Source organism: Mobula birostris, chromosome 10 (genome assembly GCF_030028105.1).
Source record: "Mobula birostris isolate sMobBir1 chromosome 10, sMobBir1.hap1, whole genome shotgun sequence".
In the NCBI taxonomy this organism is placed as follows: domain Eukaryota; kingdom Metazoa; phylum Chordata; class Chondrichthyes; order Myliobatiformes; family Myliobatidae; genus Mobula; species Mobula birostris.
In genome coordinates, this window is record NC_092379.1 from 8,969,112 (window position 1) to 8,985,189 (window position 16,078).

A 16,078-nucleotide genomic window follows, 5' to 3' on the forward strand; every position below is an offset into this window, starting at 1 on the left:
TTCACCCTTAACCCATGACCTCCAGTTGTAGTCCCACCCAACCTCAGTGGAAGAAGATTGCTTGTATTTACCCGATCTGTACCCCTCATAATTTTGCATGAGTATAATGTTCAGCCTGCTCTTGTATTCAGTCGCCTGACTAACGGTGGCAAGCATCCCATGTGCCTTCTTCCAACTCCTTCACTACTCATGCTGTCATCAACAATTTGAGCCTCAAGGTTCTGTTCCTCAGATCCCCGGGGCCAGAATTCGATTTATTATTGCTGACATATTGTTGTGAAATTTGTTATTTTGCATCAGTAGCACATTGCAGTGTGTGGGCGTGTGGCCAGGTGGTTAAGGCATTGGACTAGCGACCTGAAGGTCGTGAGTTCGAGCCCCAGCCGAGGGAACGTGTTATGTCCTTGAGCAAGGCACTTAACCACACATTGCTCTGCGACGACACTGGTGCCAAGCTGTATGGGTCCTAATGCCCTTCCCTTGGACAACATTGGTGTCGTGGAGAGGGGAGACTTGCAGCATGGGCAACTGCTGGTCTTCCATACAACCTCGCCCAGGCCTGCGCCCTGGAGAGTGAAGACTTTCCAGGCGCAGATCCATGGTCTCGCAAGGCTAACGGATGCCTTTACATTGCAATGCATAAAATACCAACATTTACAATGAGAAATGTATATCAAAAAAAGTCAGGCTAAAAGAGAACAAAAATAGTGAAGCAGTGTTAGTGGGTTCATGGACCATTCAGAAGTCTGATGATGGAAGGAAAAATCTGTTCTGAATACATTGAGTGTGTGCTCTCAGACTCCTGTACTTCCTCCCTGATGGTAGGATTGAGCAGAGGACATGTTCTGGTTGATGGGAATCCTTAATGACGGATACTGCCTTCTTGATGCATTGTCTTTTGGATACGTTTTGGGTGCATGATGGAGCTGGCTGTTATACGCCTCTACAGGTCTTTCTGATCCTCTGAATTGTTGCTTGCGTACCAGAGAGTGACGTAGCTAGTTAGAATGCTCTCCAGGGTACATCTGTAGAAATTTGCAAGAGTCTTTAGCGACATACCAAATCTCCTCAAACTCCTAATGAAATATAGCCGGTGGCATCCCCTTTTGTCATTGCGTCAGCATGTTGGGCCCAGAATAGATCCTCAGAGATGTTGACACCCTGGGACTTTTGCATCTGCTGAGCCCTCAGTGAGGACTGGTGTGTGTTCATCCAGCTTCCCCTTCCTGAAGTCCACAATCGATTCCACGGCCTTACTGGCGCTGGGTGTAAGGTTGTTGTGACATCACTCAACCAGCTGATCTGTCTCATTCCTGTGCACCACCTTGTCACCATCTGAAATTCTGCCAACAGTCGTTGAGTCATTGATAAATTTATAGATGGCCCTAATGTCCTAAGATTTATTAGTCCTTCTCAAATGCATCACCTTGCACTTATCAGGATTAAATTCCATCTGCCATTGATATTCCCTTTTTATGAATTGATCAGAAACATCCTATCACCATCTGACTCACTGGCAACACCACTGCCAATTTTTATGTCATCCGCAGGCATTTATTCATCTCCAAATCATAATACGATATAGTATCAGAATATTCAGATATGGCCCAAGTACGGAGAAAGAGAGACACTGAAGCAGGTTGACTTTACTGTGAACTTTGCAGAATTTCTTGGGAAAGGAAACAATACACTCTTGGCCAAAAGAGAAACCTCTCAAACTGAAAGTTAAATGTCAACACCGCGGCTGAAAGCAATATCTAAATGATAAACCGGACACCGCTCCTTTTCAGCGTTAGTTGGAACGGCAGTCCTCTCTCTCAGACAAGGACGAAGGTAAGCGTGGAGCGTAGCGTTGCCCTGCTTTGCTCAAGTCTCGACAAGACTACAACGAAAAGGAGGGGGTTAAAGCCGCCTTAATGAAGCACTAATTCGCTGGAATGTGCATATTCACGGGTACATTTGCTGAACTGTGAGTGTCCGTGGTTGTGACATTTAAAGACTCTCTGCACCAATTCCTGTATACACCACTGGTCACAGGCTTCCAATCACTAAGTCAACCGTCCAAGGTCACCCTCTGATTCATCAACCCAACTCACTTAGGATCCAATTCACCACCTTGATTTGATCCCAAAGACTCCAATAGGGAAAGGTTGAAAAGGTTAGGACTTTCTTCCCCAGACCGTGGGAGGATGAGAGCAGAACTTACAAAATTATGATGGGTATCGTAGGGTAAATATATGCAGGAGTTTTGCCCCTGAGGTGGGTGAGCCTACCATTAAGATTCACAGATTTAGGGTGAAAGGTGAAATATTTTATGGGAACCTGAGGGGAAGCCCATTCACTTAGAGTAGGTGTTCCTAACCTGGGGTCCACGGATCCCCTCAGTTAATGGTAGGGGTCCATGGCATAACAATAGGCTGGGTGGAGCAGGTTGTCAACAGAAATGGTGCAACGTTTAAGAGAAGTTTGCATTTTTTAAGCATCACTTGGGCTTTCTAACCTCCCTGTTGTCAATTCAGTGCACGTACCATATGCTTGTTTTTTCTTTATCTAACTCTCAATATCTCTTGCGATCCAGAAGTCCCTGGTCATGCTGTCCATATCTGTCAGTGATAATGGTGCACGTCTTTTGTGAAATGTCATGATGTCATTTTTCAATGACTGCATAGTTGACCTACAGGCAAATTATTGTCTCCTGTCTTGTCCTATTTGGTTACATCGTGTCGAATCCCTCTCCTATCAGGGAGCAGGTTCCACAGCATCCACGTCAGGACCACCAGACTCAAAAAGACATTTACTTTCCCCAAGCACGAACACAATAAAGTCTGTAGATGCTAGAGGTCCAGAGTTACACACACAAGAGCTCAGCAGGTCAGGCAGCATCTATGGAAAAGAGGAAGCAGTCTTAAGTTTGGGCCGATGCTCTTCTTCAGGACTGAGAAAGAAGGAAGATGCCAGAATACAAAGGTAGGGGGGGTGCTGTGAGAAAGAGGTTAGAATAGGTGAAGCCAGGTGGATGGGTAAGGTCAAGGGCTGGAGAAAAAAGAATCTGATGGAGGAGATGGATGGTAGGAGAAAGGGAAGGAGGGAAATTTCCCCAGGGAGGAATGATAGGCAGGTGAAAAGAACTGACAAGTCAGAGTGGGGAATAGAGGAAGTGGGGGTGGATGTCTGCCACCCAGAAGGAGAAATCATTCCCTAATCATTTCCCAAGCTGATCAGCACCTCCACTAATTAACCCTACCACACCCTCCACCACCACTACATTTTTGTTGTTTCCTGTCAGAGAGTACAGGCACTCCAGTGCCTAGCATCACTTTATGGACATACAATCAATCTATGTCAGGTTCCCAACCTGGGGTTCACTCACCCCTCAGTTTATGGTAGGGATCCAGGGCATAAAAATGTTAGGAAGCCCTGATCTATGTATATATGTTATTTTACATATTTTTATTGATTGTGTGGGCATGTGGCCAAGTGGTTAAGGCATTGGACTAACGACCTGAAGGTCGTGAATTCAAGCCCCAGCCGAGGCAACATGTTGTGTCCTTGAGCAAGGCACTTAACCACACATTGCTCTGCGACGACACTGGTGCCAAGCTGTATGGGTCCTAATGCCCTTCCCTTGGACAACATCGGTGTAGTGGAGAGGGGAGACTTGCAGCATGGGCAACTGCTGGTCTTCCATACAACCTTACCCAGGCCTGTGCCCTGAAGAGTGAAGACTTTCCAGGTGCAGATCCATGGTCTTGCAAGACTAACGGATGCCTTTAATTTAATTTAATTTATTGATTGTGGTTTTTTTTATTGTGTTTTTATCTTGTGTTTTTTGTGCTGCATTAGGTCCAGAGTTAACGTCATTTCATTTTCCTTTACACTTGTGTACTGGAAATTACATTAAACAATCTTGACTCTTGAACTTATATGGGACCTGGTTACCAAGGTTTCTGGATTATTTGGCAATCGAGATTCTCCTCATCAAGATTTATTTTTATTAATTGTTAGCTTGTGTCCTACTGTGAATGCTGAGTACTTGGATTCTGATTATCTAGGTTAAGGTTATTTGGAGGTTTCTGGTCTGTTTGTTTTTTCTAGGTTTCTTATGTTCAAGATACTGGTGTTATTTAAGCTCCTGATTAGTTAGTAGACAATCTCTGAAAGGTATTCATAAAGTCTGGGGATCAACCATCTTGTAAAGTCACTGCCCAGAGGAAGGCAATGGGAAACCACTTCTGTAGAATTTACCAAGAACAATCATGGTCGTGGGACCATGATTGCCATGTCATATGACACGTCACATAATGATGATGATGATTAGTTAGTGATCCTGGTTTACTGAGATCTGGGTTAATTGGAGATTCAGAATCTCCCCTCTTTAGGTTGTTTTTGATATGCAGTTACTTTAGGGTTCTGTTTATTGCCGTTCTCAGTTTTTTTAAAAAGTAAATGTATACTGTTCATGGTCTTCTGCTGTAGCCCATCCACTTCAATGTTTGATGTGTCCTGCATTGACATGCTTCTCTGTGCACACTGTAACACATGGTTATTTGAGTTACTTTCACCTTCCTGTCAGCTTGAACCAGTCTGGGCATTGTCCTCTGACCTCTTCCATTAACAAGACATTTTCATCAACAGAACTGCTGCTTACTGGTTGTTCTGCATTCCCTGTAAACTCTAGAGACTGTTATGTGTGAAAATCCCAGGAGAGCAGCAGTTTCTGAAATACGTACTCAAACCACCCCATCTGGCACCAACAATGATTCCATGGTCAAAGTCACTTAGATCAAATTTCTTCCCTACTTTGATGGTTAGTACCTAATATAGTGGCCACTGAGTGCAGATGCACAGTCCTGTGCAGAAGTTTTAAATAGGGCTAGGACTTCTAAGACTTTTGCACAGTACTGTATTTGCCAATATGGAATGGCGAGCGAGTTTGTAAATATAACAGGAACAATAGATGTTGGGAATGGTGAGGGTGGGGGGTGTAGGACAGGTGGCAGAGAAGGAGTGCCAGAGGTGGGGGGCGGGTGTTGGGGCTGGGTGTGGTGTGGTGGTACAGACACACCCACCCCTGAGATACGAGGCAAAGTGATTTGATTCCAAACAATTGTTTGTTTGATCATTACAGAGTGTCTCTCTGGTGCTTCCCGCCCCCTCCCCTCTCCCTTCCCCTTTTTCCACCCACGATTCCCCTCTCCCTGTCCCCTTCCCACCCTCATTCCACAATGGAGACCCAAATCAGAGCAGGTTTATTATCACTCGCATATGTCATGAAATTTGTGTTTTTTTTTTGGCAGCAGCAGCAGTACAGTGCAATACATAAAATTACTATCGTACTGTGCACTATATATATCTAATATATATCTAAGGCTTTTGCACAGTACTGTATGAGAGACGATTTTCCATGCTGTATACATTACATAACAAAACTTGTAATATTGCCCATCCCTGGATAATGAATGAGTTCTGTTTGTAGTCAGTTTTGTGCTTGAGTCAGAAAATACACAAGAATCACTCAACATGGGAACCAAATGTCCAGTTTTATAATGAGACTGATAAGAATGAACAATTACTAAAAATGAAGAGAGAGGAAGTTTGTTCTGACTTTTGTAAGAACCAAGGTACGACTTTTGAATTTAATAAAACTATGGGTGCTGGTTTATATGTAGTGTGTCTATTATTTAAGTGTTTGTAAACCACTAACCGCCTGTAAGCACCAAGTACACAATGTATCATGTATTTCATTCATACAATTCAGAATCGGAATCAAGGCTTTCTGTGCGTCATGAAATTTGTTGTTATGTGACAACAGTACTTTGCAATACATAATAATACAAATTGTAATTTGCATTATGTATACACTGGCAGAGGGGAAGAAGCTGTTCCTGAATCAATGAGTGTGTGCTTTCAGACTCCTGTACCTCCTTCCTGATGGTAACAATGAGAAGAGGGTATGAGCCGGGGTGATGGATCCTTCGTGAAGGATGACACCTTTTTGAGGCTTCTCTCCTTGAAGATGTCCTGGATGCTACGGAGGCTGGTGCCCATGATGGAGCTAACTGAGTTCACAACTCTCTGCTGCTTATTTTGATCCTGTACAGTGCCCTCTTTCCACCCCCCACCCCCAAACAGTGATGCAGCCAGTTAAAATGCTCTTCATGGTACATCTGTAGAAATTTGTAAGTGTCTTTGGTGACAAACCAAATCTCCTCAAACTCCTAATGAAGTATAGTCGCTGTCATGCTGCCTTTGGAACTGCATGGATATGTTGGGCGCAGGATAGATCCTCAGAGATGTTGACACCCAGAAAACTTGAAATCACTCACTCTTTCCCCTCAGAAGACTGGTTTATGCACCTTCATCTTACTCTTTCTGAAGTCCACAATCAATTCTTTGGTCTTACTGACGTTGACTGCAAGGCTATTGCTGTGACATCACTCAACCTTGCTCCCGTATGCTTTCCCATCACCATCTGAAATTCTGCCAACAATAGTTGTGTTGTCTGCAAATTTATCAATGTCATTTGTGCTGTGTCTCGGCACACAGTCCTGAGTAAAGAGAGAGCAGAGCTGTGGGTTAAGCACATATCCTTGAGCTGGGCTGGTATTGATCATTTGTGAGTTGGGGGTGTTATTTCTGAACCAGACTGTTGTCTTCTGATGAAGAGAGTGAGGATCCAGTTGCAGAGGGAGGTACAAAGCCCAGGTGTCTCTTTCTTAAAGATGGGAGCTTTTTCTTGCTTTAAGGGAACTGGTTGTGGAGTTCCTGAATCCTTCTGAGATGGGGGTAGGTGGATAAGAAGTGAAATCAAAGGTTACTGTTGGTAACTACTTTATTATTGTCACATGTGCTGAGATGCAGTGAAACATTTCTGTTTGTGCACCATCCATATAGATCATTAGGTACATTATTGCATCAAGACTGAGTGCAGATTTAGTAGAGGTTATGAGGGGTATAGATAGGGTAAATATGAGGGGTATAGATAGATGTGTTGGCGCGTGGCCAAGTGGTTAAGGCATCGGTCTAGTGATCTGAAGGTCTCTAGTTCGAGCCTCAGCTGGGTCAGTGTGTTGTGCCCTTGAGCAAAGCACTTAACCACACATTGCTCTGCGACGACACTGGTGCCAAGCTGTATGGGTCCTAATGCCCTTCCCTTGGACAACACTGGTGTCATGGAGAGGGGAGACTTGCAGCATGGGCAACTGCTGCTCTTCCATACAACGTTCCCCAGGCCTGCACCCTGGAAACCCTCCAAGGCGCAAATCCATGGTCTCGCGAGACTAATAGATGCCTATAGATAGGGTAAATGCATACTGGCTTTTTCCACAGAGGTTGGGTGGGACTGCAACCAGAGGTCATGGGTGAAGGGTGAAAGGTGAAGATTTTTAGTGGAACAGGAGGGTGGTGAGAGTGTGGAATGAGCTGCCAGTGCCAGTAGTGCAAACGAGCTTGATTTCAGCAATGAAGAGAAGTTTGGATAGGTACGTCGATGGTAGGGGTATGGAGGGCTTCGGTCCCAGTACAGGTCGATAGGAGTGGGCGGTTTAAGTGGTTTGGCACGGACTAGGTGGGCTGAAGGGGCTGTTTCTATGCTAAACTTCTCTATGACAAAACTAGTATAAATGGAAAAACAAAACAGAATACAGTGTTTACAGTTAGAGCGGCAATACAGTGTAGGGAGACAAATATAGGGCCCTGACGAGAGAGACTGGGAGATCAAGAATTCATCTTTAACATATAAAAGGTCAGCTTAGTTGGACAGCAGTGGGAAAGAAGCTGTCCTTGAATTTGGTGGTACATACTCTGAAGTTGTTGTATCTTCTGCCCGATGGGAGGGAGAAGGGGAGAGAATTAATGGGGGCAGGAGGAGTTCTTAATAGTGTTGACTGCTTTCCCGAGCCAGCTGGGATTGTAGACGGAATCAGCGGTGGGGAGGCTGATTTAAAGGACTGGCTGGGCTGTGTTCACAAATCTACAATTTTATTTTGTGGTCTTGGGCTGAACAGTTGCATATCTATACCTATATACCCATACCTGTGATGTATCCAGATAGGATGCTTTCTATGATACTTGACAGTGATGTTCAAAAGTCTTAAGAGGCATACTTAAATGGCTAGGATGCCTCAGATTCTTGCAGAGTACTGTAGTAATTTTATGTATTGCACTATACTGGTGCTGCAGAAAAAAAACACACATTTCATACGTGAGCAATGATAAACCTGATTCTGATAAGATTTTCTATTGTGGACTGAGAGTGGGAAGGGGGCATGGAGAGGTTGGGAAATGGGGAAGGGAGAGGAGAGGGAGTGGGAAGCACCAGAGAGACATTCTGTAATGATCAATAAACCAATTGTTTAGAATCAACTGATCTTGCCTGGTGCCTCAGGGTTTGGTGAATCTGCACCCACAACCACCACCCCCCCCACCCCTTGGCACTGCTTCTCTGCCACCTGTCCCACACCCTCTCCCTCGGTGCTCCACCCTCGCCATTCCCAACATCCTTTGCTCCTCTCAGATTTACAAACCCGCTCTCCGCTACACGTTGACTAAACAGGACTGTGCAAAAGTCTCAGGCACCTAAGACTTTGCGCCTACAACTTTTGCACAGTATTATGTGCAAACTTTGGTGAAGGTGTTCAGCTGGTTTAATTTAATATTGGAGAATCGATGGAGTATACAACTTGAAATTCTTACTCTTCACAGACATCCATGAAACAAGAAACCCCGAAGAATGGATAGAAGCATAAGAATCCTGAAGCACCTCTCCCCCTCCCCCCTCCATGTGTTGGGCATGTAGCCAAGTGGTTAGGGTGTTTGTCTAGTGATCTGAGGGTCGCTAGTTCGAGCCTCAGCTGTGGCAGCGTGTTTGTGTCCTTGAGCAAGGCACTTAACCACACATTGCTCTAGTGTCTGTGCGAGGCGTGGCGCCTCACACAGACTTCCAACCTGTGCCCGACGCAGGCCTCTCATGGTCTGAGTTGATGTTCCCTCCATCCCCCTCCCATTGCACAAGCAGCAGCAGAATCACCGACCCTCCTGCTACCCCCACTTGCGCCAGCAAAAACACCGACCCACCCCTCCACCACTATGCAAGCAAGCAAACTGCCCCCCCTCCAAAAAAAAAAGAGCCCTTTATCAGAGGCTATTAAAAACTACTGTCCATGACCCAGCACAACACTTAGGTATCTCAGACAGGCTCTCCCCCTCCCTCTCCCCCTCCCTCTCCCCCTCCCTCTCCCCCTCCCTCTCCCCCTCCCTCTCCCCCTCCCTCTCCCCCTCCCTCTCCCCCTCCCTCTCCCCCTCCCTCTCGAGGGAGAGAGAGGTTGTGCTCTGACAGCAAGGAGAGCAAGAGACCAGCATTCGGGGCATTCAGAATTTCTTGGCTTCCTGAGGAAGTAGAAACACCAGTGTGCTTTTCACAACAATCAACCTCTTCCTGGCAGATAATGCTCATGTAATCTACTCCCATTCCTTATGCTTGTGTTGGGCCGGTGGTCGCTCATCACGGGTCGGGCCAGAGGCCGAGAGGCCACGGGTCATTGGTCGTTCCCCACAACCCGAGTTCGACCTCTCGCTCTCCTCGCTGGTGGCGGAGGGTGATTTTGAATTTCCGAGACACGTGTGATTATTGGTGTGGCCTTACGGCCTCCTTCAGTTTTGCTTTGTTTTCTTTCGCGTTGCTAATTGGCGGGTGGGTGGTATGTTACAACTTTTGGCTGAGGGAGGGGTTGGGGATTTGAGACTTGGTATCATTACGTGTGAGTGATGTGTTAGATTTTTCTGTGTGAGAGAAGGGGGTTATTTTTGCTGTTTTTTTGTGTGGGAGGGGGTTGGGGATTTGACGTTTCAGCTGCCACGTCCGGGTAGTGTGATCTGTTAGTTTTTGTACGAGGGAGGAGTTGCGGGAGTGGGTTGGGATTTACGAGTTCTGTTCCTTCTTCTTTTTCGTGCGGCGGCTGATGCCTTTTCTTTCAAATACTTTCATGCTTTTCTGTATTTCATGGCTATCTGGAGAAGACCAATCTCAGAGTTGTATTCTGTGTACACACTTTGATAATAGAATGAACTTTTGAACCTTTTAATGTGCACGGATATCCTGGTAGGTGCTTTGGTTTCTTAATCTTTTTGAATATGGGGGCATTGGGTCACAAGGTTCTGTCTGTCACTATTCTCTGTAAGGAACAACCCGAGGAATCACTGGATGAAGTTCCAGTGATTTTTGGAAGTATGAATGTTTAACACCTTATTGTTGAGATATGACATATCTAATGAGTTTTGCCTCTCCTGCTCACATTAAGTTTTATGACGAATGATGCCTCCGTACGTTGCATGATGATAGTTCGGACTGTGTCCTCTTTCTCCTGCAGGAGGGGCAAGAGCTGATCAAAGAGAAGCCCGAGTTGGCCCCGGTGGTGAGGAAGAAGCTGGAAGAGATTCACGAATGCTGGACCCTCCTGGAAAGCACGACTCAGGAGAAGGCGAGGCACCTGTTCGACGTGAACAGGGCGGAACAGCTGGTGCAGAGTTACAGTGACTTGGACAGGAGGCTGTCCCAACTCGAAGGGCAACTGCTGGTGGTGGACGGAGGGCGAGACATTGCTACGGTCAACACTCAGCTCCAGAAGCTGCAGGTAACCCTCCAGAATGTGCGAGTTACACCTTTGTAATTAAAGATGGATAGGATTGGGTGAAGTGCCCAGATGTGTTAGAATGCCAGATTCACCCAAAGCAGCTCTAGTGAATTCTGAGGAAATGGAATCTGCAGCTTCAATGGGTTAGAAATGATAATTGGTTTATTATTGTCACATGTACCGAGATAGTGAAAAGCTTCTCTTGCAGACTGTTCATACAGATCAGGTCATTAGACTGTACTGCAGTAGAGCAAGATAAAACTATAATTATGCAGAATGAATTGTAATAGCTACAATGTTCCACGCAGAGAGAGAATAAGATGCGTCATCATAACGAGGTAGATGATGAAGTCAAATGAACGTATCGTAACTAAGGAACTACTTAATGTAACTAGGGAACAAGTTAATGCACTTTGGTAGAAGAAGTGAAGTGTTGATATTTTCTAAATGGAGAGGAAATACAAAAAAAAATTAGGTGCAAAGGAACTTTTGCATGATTCCCTAAAGGTTAGTGTGCAGGATGAGGCTGTAGTGAGGAAGGCAAATGCAACATTAGCATTCATTTCAAGAGGACTAGAATATAAGAGCAGGGATGTAATGTTGAGGCTTTATAAAACCCTGGTGAGGCCTCACTTGGAGTATTATGAGCAGTTTTGGGCCCCTTAGCTTAGAAAGGATTTGCTGAAACTGGAGGTTCATGAAAATGATCCCAAGATTGAATGGCTTGTCATATGAAGAGCGTCTGATGGCTCTGGGCCTGTACTCACTGGAATTCAGAAGAATGAGGGGTGACCTAATTGAAACCTATGGAATGGTGAAAGGCCTCAATAGAGTGGATGTGGTGGGAAAGTCTAAGACCAGGGGACACAGCCTCAGAATAGAGGGGCATCTTTTTTGGAACAGAGATAAGGAGGGATTTCTTGAGCCAGAGAGGAGTGAATCTGTGGAATTTCTTTGCCACAGACAGCTGTGGAGGCCAAGTCTTTATGTATATTTAAGGCAGAGGTTGATAGATTCTTGTTTAATCAAAGCATGAAGCGGTAATCAGGTGAAGAGAAGAGTTTGGGGCTGAGAGAAAATAGATCAGCCATGATGAAATGACATAGCAGACTGGATGGGCCAAATGGCCTAATTCTGTTTTTATAACTTATGGTCTTGTGGTCTTAATAGTCATACAACAAAAGGCTTCAAGCTATTGTTGAGCTTGGGTTTTTTTGTGTTCAGTCTTTTGTATCTTCTGCCCAATGGAAAATGGGAGAAGAATATCCAGGGTAGATCAGTCGCCTGGTGTAACAATGCCCTGATCTTTATTCGCATCGTAAATTCCACTGCACAGTGCCACACGTTACACTCACCTCCAACGCAAGTCAAGCTTATTGTCATTTAACTATCTACATCTATACCATCAAACGAGGCAACGTTTCCGGCGACACAGTAGTGTAGTGGTTAGTGCAACACTTTACAGTATCAGTGACCCGGGTTCAATTCCCTCCACTGTCTTTAAGGAGTTTGTATGTTCTCCCCAAGACTGCAGTGGTTTCCCCCGGGTGGTCTGGTGTCCTCCCATAGTCCAAAGAGGTACTAATTGATCGGTTAATTGGTCATTGTATACTGTCCCGTGATTAGACTAGGATTAAAGTGGTGGATTACTAGGCGACGCCGTTTCAAGGGCTGGAGGGCTCTGTTCTGCACTGTATCTCAATACATAAGAAAATAATGTTCTCCAGACCAGGGTGTAACGCACAGTAGCACAAATAACACACATTACCTTAGGAAACTAAGGATAAAATTTTCAGATGAATTATGCATGGATAAATAAAGCAAAGTGCGTAAATCCAATATTGTAGGATACAGTACAGATTATCTGGTGACACTTCTAATGTGATGTGGCCAGAAGTTCAAAGGCTTAATGGCCTGAGGGAAGAAGTTGTTTCCCATCATGAACATTCTTGTCTTTGTGCATCGGAGTCTCCTGCCTGATGGTAGAAAGTCAAAGAGGATGCTGAATGGATGGGTGGGATCCTTGATTATGCTAAGGGCTCTGCATACACAGTGCTCCTGATAAATGCCCTCCCTCCATTGTACATCTGAGGCACTCTGTTGGTCGAGGCTGACTATGGGATTTGTGTCCCAGCTGACTACGTGTAATGCAAGCCAGGGCAGTGTGATATTGCTGTTGTTCACACAACTGATGAATCCAAAGGAATGGCAGGGACCGATGCAGTTTGGCACCAGTGGCGTCGCAGGAGTTGCCAGTCAGCAGTGAACTCAATGTAGGACTGCTTTAGGGATTCCGTCTCTGGATTTTTCAGTTGGGGTTCACATAAGAACAAAAGAACATAAGAAATAGGAGCAGGAGTCGGCCATCTGGCCCGTCGAGCCTGCTCTGCCATTCAATAAGATCATGGCTGATCTGACCATGGACTCATCTCCACCTACCTGCCTTTTCCCCATAACCCTGAGTTCCCCTGCTATGGAAAAATCCATCCAACCTTGTCTTAAACTTACTTACTGAAGTAGCCTCTACTGTTTCATTGGTTAGAGAATTCCACAGATTCACTGCTGTCTGGGAAAAGCAGCTCCTCCTCATCTCTGTCCTAAATCTACTCCCCCGAATATGAGGCTATGTCCCGTAGTTCTAGTCTCACCTACCAGTGGAAACAACTTTCCTGCCTCTATCTTATCTAATTTTATGTTTTGATAAGATCTCCTCTCATTCTTCTGAGTTCCAGTAAGTACAGTCCCAGGTGACTCAATCTCTCCTCAGAGTCTAACCCCCTCATCTCTGGAATCAACCTGGTGAACCTCCTCTGCACTGCCTCCAAAGCCAGTATATCCTTCCTCAAGTAAGGAGACCAGGACTGCACGCAGTACTCCAGGTGCAGCCTCACCAGTACCCTGTATAGTTGCAGCATAACCTCCCTGATCTTCAATTCAATCCCTCTAGCAATGAAAGCCAACATTCCATTTACTTTCTTGATAGCCTGCTGCACCTGCAAACAAACATTTTGTGATTCATGCACAAGAACTCCCAAGTCCCTCTGCACAGCAGCATGCTGCAATATTTCCCATTTAAATAATAATCTGCTTTTTCATTCCAAAGTGGATGGCCTCGTATTTACCAACATGGTACAATATCTGCCAGTCCCTTGCCCGCTCACTTAATCTATCTATATCTCTCTGCAGACTGTCCATATTCTTCTGCACAATTTGCTTTTCCACTCAATTTAGTACCATCAGCAAACTTAGATAAACTACATTCAGTCCCCTCTTCCAGATTATTAATGTATATTGTGAACAGTTGCAGGCCCAGCACCGCTTTCCACTGATTGCCAACCAGAGAAACGCCCATGTATCCCAACTTTCCGCTTTCTATTATTTAATCAATCCTATATTCATGCTAATACATCACCACCAACTCTAAGCATCCCTATCTTCTGGATAAGTCTTCTATGCAGCACCTTATCGAATGCCGTCTGGAAATCCAAGCATATAACATCCATCTGTGCCCCTCTATCCACTGCACTCATTATATCCTCAAAGAACACCAGTAGGTTTGTCAAGCAGGACCTGCCCTTGTTGAATCCATGCTGCGCCTGCCTGATGGATCCATTTCTTTCCAGATGCCTCAGTACTTCTTCTTCAATGACTGCTTCGAGTATTTTCCCAACTAAAGATGTTAAGCTAACTGGCCTACAGTTACCTGCCTTTTGCCTACATCCTTTTTTGAACAGTGACATGACATTCGCCGTCTTCCAATCCGCTGGGACCTGCGCAGAGTCCAGAAAATGTTGGTAAATTATCACCAAAGCCTCTGCTATAACTTCTGCCGTTTCTTTCAGTACCCTGGGATGCATTCCATCAGGACCAGGGGGCTTATGTATCTTCAGGCCCACAAGTTTTCTCAGCACTGCTGCTTTAGTGATAGCTATTGTATCGAGGTCCTCACCTCCCATTTCATCCGTAACGTTGGCATGTTAGATGTGTCCTCCATGAAGACTGACACAAAATAGTCACTCAGAGCCTTGGCCATTTCCTCATTACGCATTATCAACTCCCCCTTCTTGTCCTCCAAGGGACCTACATTCACTTTAGCCACCCTTTTCTGCTTTGTATAATTATAAAATCTTTTACTATTCACTTTTATATTTTGTGCCAGTTTATTTTCGTCATCTAGCTTCCCTTTCTTTATTGCTCGCTCAGTTGTACTTTGTTGCTTTTTAAAGTTTTCCCCATCTTCCAGTTTCCCACTACTTTTGGTGACTTTGTATGCATGAGTTTTTAGTTTGGTGCTGCCTTTTATTTCCTTAGTTATCCAAAGCTGCTTCTCCCCACCCTAACTGTCCTAGCTTTTAACTGGAATGTACTTTTGTCGAGCGCTGTGAAAAATATCTTTGGAAGCCTTCCACTGTTTGTCAACTGTTCCACTATATAGCCTGTGCTCCTAGTCTGCACTAGCCAAATCCTCCCTCATCCCATTCACTCCGAAAGTCTTCCCTGTGAGTGGCTATTGCTGCACGATTGCATAGGTTTGAGATCAGTGTTTAGATGAGTTTAGTTTAGATCTACCCAAGCAACTGGTGTTAAGGTGCCAGTAACCCACCTTTGCCCCTTATCCTGTCAGTGGAAATGGTTCTTCCGGGCTTAGTAGTTACGCCACATGTAAAAGCCATGAGCTGGACTTGGTTGTCAGAGGCTATTTGAGCCTTTGGGGATATTTACTAGGCAGTGGGAGCTTATTCTTCCCTCTTCTCCCCCCCCCCCCCCCCACACTGGCTACAACAATCATAAGGAACCACTTTGCAACACCAATCATTATTATACACTCACCATTTCGCATCATGACCTTTATATTTTACTTGTCTACTGGCACTGCAACACTGTTCTGTATTTTCTTTGCTTTTTAGTAGGTTGATATAATTGTATATGGCATGATCTGCCTAGATGGCATGCAAAACTAAAAAAAAAACTTCTCTCTGTAAAAAAAAAATCTTACTGAAGCATAAAAAATTCTAAAGGGATTGGACAGGCTAGATGCAGGAAGATTGTTCCTGATGTTGGGGAAGTCCAGAACGAGGGGTCACGGTTTAAGGATAAAGGGGAAGCCTTTTAGGACCGAGATGTGGAAAAACTTCTTCATACAGAAAATGGTGAATCTGTGGAATTCTCTGCCACAGGAAACAGTTGAGGCCAGTTCATTGGCTATATTTAAGAGTGAGTTAGATATGACCCTTGTGGCTAAAGGGATCAGGGGGTATGGAAGGAAGGCTGGTACAGGGTTCTGAATTGGATGATCAGCCATGATCATACAGAATGGCGGTGCAGGCTTGAAGGGCCGAATGGCCTACTCCTGCACCTATTTTCTATGCTTCTAGGTTTAAACATGAGAAATTCTGCAGATGCTGGAAATCCAAAGCAACACACACAAAATTCCGGAGGAACTCAAC

At 44.9% G+C, this 16,078-nt stretch overlaps 1 protein-coding gene across 2 annotated transcripts in view; it reads left to right on the forward strand.

Moving 5' to 3' along the window:
- The window catches only part of LOC140203799 (spectrin beta chain, non-erythrocytic 1), a 202,318-nt gene that overhangs the window by 90,210 nt on the left and 96,030 nt on the right, over positions 1 to 16,078 (forward strand). For both annotated transcript variants that reach the window (XM_072269879.1, XM_072269878.1), the window contains one exon: positions 10,368 to 10,631. In XM_072269879.1, the coding sequence (XP_072125980.1) occupies positions 10,368 to 10,631 (264 nt within the window). The remainder of the gene's footprint in view (positions 1 to 10,367; positions 10,632 to 16,078) is intronic.